This window comes from Protopterus annectens, chromosome 8.part1 (genome assembly GCF_019279795.1).
Source record: "Protopterus annectens isolate FY-2018-M chromosome 8.part1, PAN1.0, whole genome shotgun sequence".
Lineage (NCBI taxonomy): Eukaryota > Metazoa > Chordata > Ceratodontiformes > Protopteridae > Protopterus > Protopterus annectens.
In genome coordinates, this window is record NC_056742.1 from 490,591,072 (window position 1) to 490,603,573 (window position 12,502).

Consider the following 12,502-nt stretch of genomic DNA (forward strand, 5'->3'; position numbering starts at 1 on the left):
CTGCCCCTCAACACAAAAACTAGCTGCTCTAAGCTTGTCAGTGCGCAAGGAATGTGCTCTGTATTTACTGCGTTATGGGCAGCTCACCACAGGAAATTTGCTTCTAGATGTTTGTGCTTGTATAGGGCACCGACACCGTGAGCAGTTCCTCGCAAATGCACTGAATTTACACCAGCACTGAAAATACACAACAAACACTACTGAGCCCTATGGTCAAATAAAACGACTATGCTTAGAGCCCTTTTGTGTGTTCATTAGTTCACATTCCTAATTATTTCACATTTATATTTTAATCTCAGCCAATCAGATCACATCTGAGCTATAGTGCTGTTCTCAAATGTAGCATGGAATATAGAAGTTATTTTAAAAACTGAAACATACACCATGTTGGAGGAAAGTATTAGTAAAAACACAGCAACAGTATACAAAACTACGAAAAATTGTTTTATTTTGTTGCAGATAACATTACACACAGTGTATAATATAAATGCACAGCAGGAAGTCTAAGCATTTTTTCTTTCATGTACCAAACTTCTTCTGTCTGACCGGTGGAGGCAACTGTGCATAGATGTCCATCAGGGGGCGCTCTACGACCACTATTGAATCATTGTCCAGCAAGTCTGCATAAAGGAGAGGCTGAAAACATGGACAGAAACAAAAAAGGGGAAAAAGGATACTGATTAGTTCCTAACACTTTAACCAAAGGAGACAATCAGCATTGTTTTTGTACGCATTTAAATCTTTTTATTAAGAACAGATTTGCAAGACAATTAAAATCTACTTGTTTGTAGTACTATCATTTTGGCAAAAAGAATAGGCAGATTGTTTGATAACAATAAATTTGACCATGCTAATATTTTCAGAAAACTGTCTCTAAACAATACCTAAAATCCTCTTTAATGTGAAAGCTGTAATCCATGCCAAAATCTGTAAAGAAATACTTACGACTTAATATGTGCCATAGTCAGTGCGCTAATGTTTTTTTTCTCTCGTTTGACACTGCTGCCTGACAATCAACAGCACCCTTCACAACCAACCAATACATTTCTTCTTAGTGACAATCAGCAAAGATGAGCTATTATTTAGACAGTATCTGAGTGTATATATATATATATATATATATATATATATATATATATATATATATATATATATATATATATATTTTTTTTTTTTTAATTTTGCATCCATAACATCCCTGAACAGTCTGCTGTGTGAGGGAGGGGAGGGGGGCATGCAACAGGCTGCCCATGATGGATGTTCCCTCAGTTCTGCAATGGGCACTGCCATTAAGCAGCCCCACCCACCAATCCTGAAGTAGAGGGGTAGTTTTCTCAAGTCTCCATCATAGAAGTCGCACCTGCCCTGACTGCATGTAATCTTTCCCATTCCCTGGGAGAGGTGTGCGTGCCACATCCCTTCACCACTCTCCCTCCCTGCCTGGCTCCCCGGTGCCACTACAAGAGCCCTGGTCATCCTTCTGTGCCATGGAGCCAGGTTCAAGTCTATGCTAAAGGGATGCCTAATATTACACCCTCACTAGTCACAACTTTAGTGGGGATTTTAAATGAACCGTTTAAGTTGTGGAAAAAAAATCACCTGTAGACTTGCAAATACTGCCTAAAGAAGAGTAGAATTACTCACATGTGCGAGCTCACACACACGTACACATGCGCGGGTACACACAAAAAGATATCCATGTAATTACTCTGCTATGTGGAATCTAAATATGGGAACAGACAAATGAGGAAGGGAGGTGCAATAAACTAGCAGAAAACATCTGTCAAGAGCCAACTGTCTAAGTGACATGTGGCCCAAAGTAACACAACCGAAAATGGAGGCTTTGTCTCTGCTTCCCTTCTTGGTCTCCTAAGTACATGATCTAATCCACAATTGCATCACACCTGAGAGTAAATTATTTCCAGAGGAAATAGTGAAACTGTGTTCATCAAATGAAATTTCATCTGAAGTCATTCTGACATGTTACTTTTGTTTCACTCCAAATGTAATACTATAAACCACACCTAATTAGATTACATTTTATGGCCATCAACTAAGATATATCAAATGCGTGGAAATAATGGAATCAGAGTTCTCACACAAGGAAAACCGAAATGTAACACCAATTATTCAATAATGCTATCTCCTCAAAAAATACTGTTCTGTGAAGTTCGAAAGTTGGAAGCAAAGATTACCACTAAAATGCTCAACATTTTACGAAATATTTCCTCAATCATAGCAGTTTCACTCATGACTTGTAACACCTTTACAATGACTTCAACTCAGTTTAAACTCAGTTTAAAACCATTTCCTATTTTACAACTATTAAAAATGTCATCAAAGCACTTTTCTCTACTCAAAGTTCATGTATGCATTCTACATTTTGAATGTTTCAGAAAGCAATTAGCCTATGGGTTGGGAGGGTGGCCTAATGGTTAAGGTGTTTGCCTTACAAACACAAGGTGCAGGGTTTCAGTCTCACAAGGGATAATTGGCTAGGCTTAAAATGGCTTGCAAGGGCAGTTAGCGTAGTACTAACCTATGAACCTATGACAAATGATGAATCAGCAACCTTTACCATTATTTAAGTGAAACTTCTTTAGGCACGGTAGTGCGAATTTACAGTGAAACTAAAAATGAAATGGAAGTGAGACTCCACGGTGGTGCTGTTCAGCGCCCAACTGTTGCCGAAACATGAGTCGGCGAGGGAAGGTAATCTGCTTTATGTAGATTCTGGAGTGTGGGAATCCTGTATTGCGCGCGTACACACACACACACCATTAGGAGAAAGGGACTCTGTTACTTAGAACAGATCCCACAAAAGGAGGACACAGCTAAACCACTTGCTCTTACTCTGAAAGCTGCTACAATACCAGTTTTATGCAGTTACACGCATGTTCTAAAGGACAGGAAGCATGCAACTGAAATGTCATCAGTTTGGTGACTGTGATCCTTAATGTTTGGCCAAATAACCACATATTTTCTGAGGGACAGACCAAAAGTATTAGGCATAAATCTGGACACACTGCGAAGATCTGGTCAAATGAGAGGTAGCTCTAGTTATATCTGTGTGTGCTTATAGGGTATGTGTACATCTTGAAATTCAAATCCACCCGCAGAGAATCAAATGTCTTATCAAAGGGCAACAAACAGTATGACTATGGAAATAGGCAGCAGGGAAATTGCTAAGAAGAAAATATACAAATTCATAAACAGGGAAAAATGCTAGTTAAATGAATGTTGGGAGTTAGACCGTACACTGAACCCATTCCCTGAATACTGAGGCATGAATATCAGGCATAAAGCCAAAGATGTGGGCACTTAAGAAAGCAAATTTATACCATGAATAGAAAAGGAAGTCAGGAATGTGTTGATCAGGACAGGGATCACTCCACACTTAGATGAAACCAGGGAAAAGTAAAATGGAGTTTTACAAAGCAATGGCCCCTTAATGAGATATGCACAGAAAAGTAAAATGGAGTTTTACAATGCAATGGCCCCTTAATGAGATATGCACAGAAAAGTAAAATGGAGTTTTACAATGCAATGGCCCCTTAATGAGATATGCACAGAAAAGTAAAATGGAGTTTTACAATGCAATGGCCCCTTAATGAGATATGCACAGAAGAAAAGCACTCTGCAAGCTGTGGTACTGCTACCACAGTTCTCAACCAGTCAGGGAAAAATCCAGAAATAATCACGGACAATCAGGGATGCTTTTAAAAAAATTAGCTTGGAACACTGACAGAATATCCAACCTACCCATACAAACAACTCTAGTACTCTTCCTAACTGGGTACTTGTATCTAATCCTTCCAAATATCATAACCCTGAAACCCTACCAAACACCCTGAGCGATCACTCCCCTATAATAGTGCTTAGGTTCACTCCCCACTTCTCAAAACCTCCTAGATTTACCACGTGTCACAAACTCTGTAACTTGCATCCAGAAACCTTTAATGTCCCCCTCTCTAAAGTAAACTGGAAATTCCTTACCCAACTCCCACTAGAAGAAGCAGTCCTAGCTTTCAACTTCACATTCCTTAGCATCTTAGACTCACTTGCTCCAACTCACAAAGTCCAAATTAAGTCCACCATATCTCCGTGGCTTTCAAAAGCCACTCATACCCTTAGGATAACTAGAGACAAATTATGAAAAAAAAATGGTCACAAACTAAGTTCCCTGCAGACTTGCAAAAATATAAAGAATTCACAAATCTGACAAAAAAACACAAAGATAAAAAGGACTTCTGTAACAAACCTCCCACAGCCCTGAAATCTAATCCTGAAAAATTCTAGAACTCTATTAACCAAATATTACACCCCGTTAATCTTAGCTCTCCCAATCCATGCCCAGACATCTGAAGAAATTGCCATTATATCTTCAATATCTATTTTATCAATTCAATATCTAAGCTACTCATCCCTAACCCAAACCCCTCTACTATTAACATCTCCAACTTTTCTGAACCTATTCCTAATACTATCTCCTCAAATACCTTCTCCCTCACACCTGTACCTACTAGCTACATCAAAACTCTACTCTCTAAATTAAAACCATGCTCAGCATCAGTTGACAATATTCCTTCCACTTTTCTTCAACTAGCAGTGGACTCTGTTGCTCTCCCTGTATCTATCATAATTAATCGCTCTATCTCTGAATCTAAAGTCCCTTCCATCTGGAAACAATGCCACACTCTACCTATACACAAAGGAGGTAACCCCTCTGATATCTCCAACTTTAGACCTATCACTATCCTCTCCCCTCTCTCTAAAGTACTAGAAAAATGTATTCATAAACAAGTTATGCAGTATCTAATACAGGAAAATCTGCTTACACCCACTCAACATGGCTTCAGACCCAAACATAGCACCACTACAGCTCTATTATCCTTCCTTAACACAGTCTCTATAGCCATGGATGACCATAAACGTATTTCTTGCCTATTCTTGGACCTCTCAAAAGCTTTCAACACCATCTCACACTCTCTTCTGCTGCACAAACTGCATAACCTCAACTTCTCTTCTGATACTGTTGCATGGTTCTCCAGCTACCTCACTGATAGATCTCAAATCAGTGAGATGGCACTCTGCACTCTCCCCTCCTCTCTCTGTCAAAATGGGTGTACCTCAAGGGTCTATCCTAGGGCCTTTACTTTTTAATATCTTTACTAATCAGCTCTATACCTCCTGTCCTCAGTCATCTTTAGTGCAACACGCAGATGACTCTGCAGTCATCACCACAGCCATCTCTCCCTCTAAGCTCTTCTCAGCTACTCAGGCATCTTTTAACTTAGTTGAAACACGGCTCTCCCAACAACCAGCTCATCCTTAACCCTAAAAAGACAAAGCTGTTAGTCTTCCTACCTAAAAAGTTCAACAATATTAAACCCTCCTTCTCCATACAGTCCCTTAATAACACTCCCATTCAGGTAGAATCCAGCACTAAGCTCTTAGGCGTAACCATCGACGATCAGCTTAAATTTGACTTGCATGTTAATAACTGTATCAAAAAGACTCATTCAAAACTAGGGCTCCTTTACCGTAACAAGAAATTATTTACCTATGAAGCCAAGATTACTCTCTCTCTCACCTACCTTCTACCCAATTCTCAAATTCTTACAAATCGTAACTCAGTATTCCTGACCTACAACAAGGTTACTAGATTTGCTGCCCAACAAACCTACAAATCCCATCACTGTCTCTCTCTAAAACACCTAAACTGGCTTGAATTACCCCACCAGCTTTTTCTTCTCTCAGCTCCAGTTCATCCATTCTATCCTATACTAGCCTTCCTACTGCCCAGCACTATCCCCTCTCATCTCCCATTATTCTCCCTCCAGACCTCTCCGAAGCTCTAACCAAGACCTACTACAAATCTACAAACCCAAGTCTAAATTTGGACGCAACATTTACAGCTATCACCCCACTATTGCCTGGAATAGGCTCCCACTAGAAATCAGGATCCTTACACACCCTAAACAATTTAAGACAGTCACCAAAGAGCACTTTAAAAGTCACTGGTCCTGCCACTGCACTCTCCCTCCTTAACATCCCCTACTTCTCACACCTTAATCTACTTTCTGCACTTAACTCACTCTTCTCACTAGCTCTCTCTAATCGTCCTTGACTACTCTTTCTACTGTCTTCTAAAATCTATTAAGCAAATAGCCTCAGAGAAACATTCGATTGTAATCGTCTTGCCTTCATGCAACTACATTATGATAAAACTGGGGTTTTGTAACCACTTACCCCAAAAAACTATATTCATCTTAATGACATATTTCTTTTTATACATCTTGAAATAGTTTTGCTATACTCCTGATTACTGACACTGTATAACATTGTATTGCTACTTAATACCTTGTAATAATCCTGTAACATTGTTGTTTAACGCTAATTTATAATACAAATTGTACAATATGTTGGAGCTTTTCTTCCTGGGCCTCCGCTGAAAAAGGGCTCTTCAGCTCAGTCGGACAATCCCGGTCAACAAATGTAAAATAAATAATATCAGAATATGAATTAATATACATTTTCTGAACTAAAAGAAGTCTGTAACTCTAATTACGGTCATCCTTTATTACAGCAATCCCCCCTTTTTCAACAGTCACCAGTTTTAAGAGGGGCAGACCTAAAATTTGAGACAAAAACAGGGTCATCCCTTAAAGTCAGTGACAGCTGGGAAGTACACTGTAACTGCTTCCATTAAACCACTACAGAATGGATTGGTGTTCAGTGGCTGTAGAGATGTAAATCCACTTCAAAAAACAGGAAGTAAAACAGAAGAAGAGGAAAGCAAGTTCTGTTGTCTGATACCTCTGATAAGCAAAGTCAATACTTCAGAAAGAAATAAAAAGAATGTGCGTGGCTGCCAAGGGCGGTAGAAGGGAAACTTCTGTTAGGAAGTGCAAAGGAAAGCAAATGGTACAGTACAGTATATGCTCCTTTGCACTTCCTTACAGAGATTTCACTTCTACTGCTCGTGGCGACCACACACATTCTTTTTTTTTTAATTTGTTAACTAGGTAGCCTGGCTGGTCTGAGGACCCTTTCAATTTTAGCACAGCATGGAGAAAATATCTCATTCAAAATTGGTTAGTTTTACAAAGAAATATGTAATGCAGCATTTTCCCATTAAAGTTCAACTTGCATTTCCACTATATTTTTCAGGTTCTTATTTTATCTGCAGGTCAGAAATTTGCTGAAGCAAACAAAAAGCCCAGATCACTACCTATAGACACCAACAAATACTTAAGTAGAAAAACAGCAAAAAATAAAAAACAAGCTTGTCTTTAAACTGTGTGTGTGTGTGTGTGTGTGTGTGTGTGTGTGTGTATATATATATATATATATATATATATATATATATATATATATATATATATATATATATATATAGATCTATAGATATCTATATATATATATATATATATATATATGTGTGTGTGTGTGTGTGTGTGTGTGTCGGCAGCTATGCAACTGCAGATCTCCACAACATCTTTTATAAATTCATACACGTGTTAGTCTGATACAGCAACATCTGTGATCACTGCTGTCTGAAACCAAACAATATGCACTTGAAAGTTGTATGCATCAATCTTCAATTGTCTGCACATCTCACACCTACCATACAGAATAATGCATATGTGATCTCTCCGCCATTAGATGAATCACTGTGGTAATATGCAAGCTCCAAAACAAATAAAAAGTTTGCTCCAAAACGCACTTGATTTACAAGTGAGAATTCCTTTGTAATAACATTTTTCCAACTGAATGTAAATATAACCAGTAGCTGCAGAAATACGCTTCACTATTGTCTACAGCTGTGCTGTGTGGAACACACTTTCAATAGGTACAGACATATGATCAGCTTAAATCTGTGCTTCCTCTATGTAAGTTTATTGAAAGTTAACTCATGCAGCATTACACGCTGGGGCTGTACTGGTACCCTGGGGGTGAATATGAGCCATGGGTTGGCACTGTCACAGAATCATAGCTAGGTTATCTGTAGCTTGCTACAATTAAAATACCCCACACAAAGTGCATCAGGTGCGAGTACGAATTCAGAACTGGCACTGATTTCAGAATACTGGCACTCCACTACAATGCACCACTGGCAGTAATCGACACTGTAGTATTAACAAAAGGTTGCCTTGTTTGACGTACTAAACTTCACCTAGCAGTCTCTTGTGCTGACTAACAAATTATCATCCTCTGAAGCAGAATCTGTGCTACAGCATCAGATAGATGACTGCATTTTTCAACCAACATAGAAACTATTTGCCGAGTCAGGAGCCTTTGATGTTCTTGGCTAACAGAATTAGAAACAAATCTAAAAATTAACAGACAAGGCTTCAGGAGCCTTTGATGTTCTTGGCTAACAGAATTAGAAACAAATCTAAAAATTAACAGACAAGGCTTGGAAGTTCAGGAAAGAAACTAACCAGCAGTGGTTAGACCAACCTATCCAGAGTTCAGCAGCCCAAGCAAGATACTAGTGAAAACTGCAAATGGGGCCTAGGACAATACGACAGGCACTTCTTAGGCAGCCCCAGCCAGCACTGCCGACACTGGGAGACAAAGCCCTAACTACAACCCAGGTCACCAAAATTCAACTGGGATCATAGGCACATGAAGAGAGAAGTGTTAGCGCCTGGCCATTTTGGGAAGAAGGATAACAGACCATCCACATAGGTTCCATCACAGAACATTCTGGTATGTTAATATGAGACCTGAGGGTGGGCACTGGGCTCACAAAGCCACAGATGGGATGCTGCCTTTCAAGGCACTATGAGCCACTGCAGTGAAGCAGATCACCTGTCTCCCTCACCTGGTGTTGGGGGGCAGGCCACAACATACTCCCTTCACTATGAGGAGGCCAGCAAGGGTACAAAGCACTTTCTTGCCTATCTGAATGACACCCCCAGCTCTAACTGTATTACCAGGTGAATCCACAAGTAAAAGGAACAAGTTAGTGACGGTGAGGAGGCTTAATGGTCAACAGGCATTGGGGGGGGGGGGGCGCAAAAACTACACAGAGAAAAAAAACACAACTTCTTGGTTAGCCCAAAACTTCCTGTGAGAAATTAAAAGTCTAATGGATGAAACCAAACCCTAAGGGTGCATTTCTCGTGGGCACCTGGATATGCTAGACTACTGCATAAAGTCCTTGTAGATACTATAACAACTCCACAGCTCTATTCTGGCCTGCAGCATATTACTTTTTTTAATGCCACCATACCACTTAATCATGCTGGGTTATATTAGACTCCATGCCAGTTTTTGCACTTTCCTAAGGTTATTCATCAAAGCCATATGTAGGAGGACTGCAATGGATCTGCTCTTAAAAAATTATCAGACAAGGGTCTTTGTGCAGAAACAGAATTACGCCTCATCCTTCTTAAGAGGCTAGAACCTTTTCTTGCTAAACATCGCGCGTTCATCAATTTATTCTTAATCATATTTTCTCTTAATCATAGGCACACCTCCATTAAACTGGAGGAAAGTAGCCACTGTACCCATTTATAAAACATTCCCAAACCCTCCTGAACTAATGGATTCACAGATTCATTGACTGTTACTAGGATAATGATCTGGGGGGGGGGCTTTCTATGCCTTGCCAAGAACAATGATGTCATGTATCCAAACAGGACACTGAGGGCCAGGCATCCATAAGGTACCTCTGTCCTTAAGATACATAGTTGCCAGGCACAGCATACATTTCCTATTCCTCATCCACTGGTCGCGGTTGCACTTAAATCGGGTTACACATGAACTCGGCTTCACAGGCTGGGTTTAAATAGGATTACATACCTGAATATGTCAGCAAGTACGAGATACTCTGTCATTCATGACACGGCTTTATACATAATTTTTCAGCACATCTACAGTTGTACTGATAACTTTCTCCTTACCAAGACCCTCTTTATGGACTTAAAAAAGGGATTTCATCTTACTGATCACCCACGTCTGGCTGTTAAATGATCAGAAACAGATTGTGTTGAAGTCCATCTGACTTAGTCCAGTACCTTTCTAGATGCCAGAGTTTTCATTTAAGATTTAGCCCCTCTCTCTCTTTCAGACCCTGGTATCTGGAGTACTTTAAAGTATTTATCCTGTGTGCATTTTCTTCAGACACTTCATTAGTAACCTCATCTCATATGTCCTCTGTTGATCAGCAATCTAACTTTAGATTTCCATGACCTGCATGCAGGACATGGACAATTTGTTTTTCCTTGTATCTAGCACAAAAAGAAGTTATGTACTCACCATAATGTTCCATGTATGTAGTCCATCTTGCCGAACATTATTATGTGTGGGTTCGGAGCCAATCCCTGGCTCCGAGTCAGCTGCTTAGAAAGCTTGAAAACTTCTAATTGGCTCATGGCTAATAGGTATCCCATGATGCATGCACACATTCCCCAGATCTTGTTTGCTACTAGTCTATCAGGATAAGACAGGAAAAAGGACAAAGGTCCAGAAGAATTAACTGTAGTAAAGGCACCCTTATGGTGTAAACCACTGTAGAAAAGGAAAGACCGTTTCCAGATCCTCCAGGAAGGGGGCTGGTGGGTGGGTTCGTAATAATGTTCGGCGAGATGGACTACATACATGGAACGTTCTGGCGAGTACATAACTTCTTTATGTTATGTAGTCCTATCTCGCCTCCATTATTAAGTGTGGGACAGCGTCCCTAGCATCTTGAAAGGGTGGCTCACTGGAAAATACTCCCGAGTACCGTGGAACCAAACAAGGCTCTACTCCTGGAAGTTAAATCCAATTTATAATGGGAAATGAAGGTATGAGGGGTAGCCCATGTTGCTGCTGCACAAATACTATCAATAGGTGTCCTGGCCTGGAAAGCAGCAGAAGTAGAGCAGGACCTGGTGGAATGTGCTTGGACTTTAAAGGGTAACTCCTTTCGTAGAGAAGGACCTGGTGGAATGCGCTTGGACTTTAAAGGGTAACTCCTTTCGTAGAGCAGGACCTGGTAGAATGCGCTTGGACTTTAAAGGGTAACTCCTTTCGTAGAAGAAGGACCTGGTGGAATGCGCTTGGACTTTAAAGGGTAACTCCTTTCGTAGAGCAGGACCTGGTGAAATGCGCTTGGACTTTAAAGGGTAACTCCTTTCATAGAGAAGGACCTGGTGGAACACGCTTGGACTTTAAAGGGTAACTCCTTTCCCTGAGAAGGACCTGGTGGAATGCGCTTGGACTTTAAAGGGTAACTCCTTTCGTAGAGAAGGACCTGGTGGAATGCGCTTGGACTTTAAAGGGTAACTCCTTTCGTAGAGAAGGACCTGGTGGAACGAACTTGGACTTTAAAGGGTAACTCCTTTCCCTGAGAAGGACCTGGTGGAATGCGCTTGGACTTTAAAGGATAACTCCTTTCATAGAGAAGGACCTGGTGGAATGCACTTGGACTTTAAAGGGTAACTCCTTTCCCTGAGAAGAACCTGGTGGAATGTGCTTGGACTTTAAAGGGCAACTCCTTTCGTAGAGAAGGACCTGGTGGAACGTGCTTGGACTTTAAAGGGTAACTCCTTTCCCCTGAGAACTATAAATAAAAGGAAATACAACTAGAGATCCAGTTCAAAAGTGTAACCTTGGAAACTGGCAAGCCCATTCTCGCCTCAGCAAAGGAAATAAACAGCTGTTCTGATTTTCGAAATCCTTTGGTCCTGTGGATATAGAAACGTAGTTGCCTATGCACATCCAGTTGGTGGAATGTATACTCTGCTTTATTGGTGTGATTAGGGAAGAACACTGGCAATTCAATTGTTTGGTTTAAGTGAAACTGAGAACAGACTTTAGGAATAAAAGAAGGGATGGTCCGGAGAGAGACCCGGTCTTTGTGAAAAATTAAATATGGAGGTTTAACAGACAGGGCCTGTAATTCAGAAACTCGTCTGGCTGAGGTTACTGCTACCAGAAAAACAGTCTTCCAAGACAGGAATTTCAACTGACAACTATGGGCTGGTTCAAAAGATGGCAGAGTAAGTCTAGACAGGACTAGATTCAGGTCCCAAGGAGGAATGGGGTCTTGCATAGGAAGTCTTAACATCATGGAACCCCTAAGAAAAGATTTGCACAGTTTGTGAGACATAAGACTGGAATCATTAATCCCCACATGAAAATTAGATATTGCTGCTAGCTGAACTCGGGAGTGTAGCAGCTGCTGAACCCTGGTGAAAGAGTTCTGAAAGGAAATCTAAAACAATAGTAATGGGAGCTGTAAATGGATCAACTTCTCTGTTGTGTGCCCATATAGAAAATCTCTTCCATTTACTGTGATACAATTTTCTAGTCGAAGGCTTGTGAGAAGAGGTAATAATACGAGTTACAGCTGGAGACAGATCATGAAGCCTGACTAGTGATGCAGCCATGCTGTCAGTTTGAATGTGTGGAGACTGGGGTGAAGAGAACCTGACGTGTGTCAGGAGGTCTGGCAGTGGGTCCAGAGTCTATGGGTAGTCTAACAGGTGAGGCCCGAGAAAAG

The 12,502-nt window shown here is 40.6% G+C and overlaps 1 protein-coding gene across 3 annotated transcripts in view; it reads right to left on the minus strand.

The window, feature by feature from the left end:
* Positions 1–431: 431 nt before the first annotated feature.
* Positions 432–12,502, minus strand: part of UTP4 (UTP4 small subunit processome component) — an 881,210-nt gene continuing 869,139 nt past the window's right edge. For all 3 annotated transcript variants that reach the window (XM_044082023.1, XM_044082022.1, XM_044082025.1), the window contains one exon: positions 432–636. In XM_044082023.1, coding sequence (XP_043937958.1) covers positions 520–636 — 117 coding nt within the window. In that variant the 3' untranslated portion in view covers positions 432–519. The remainder of the gene's footprint in view (positions 637–12,502) is intronic.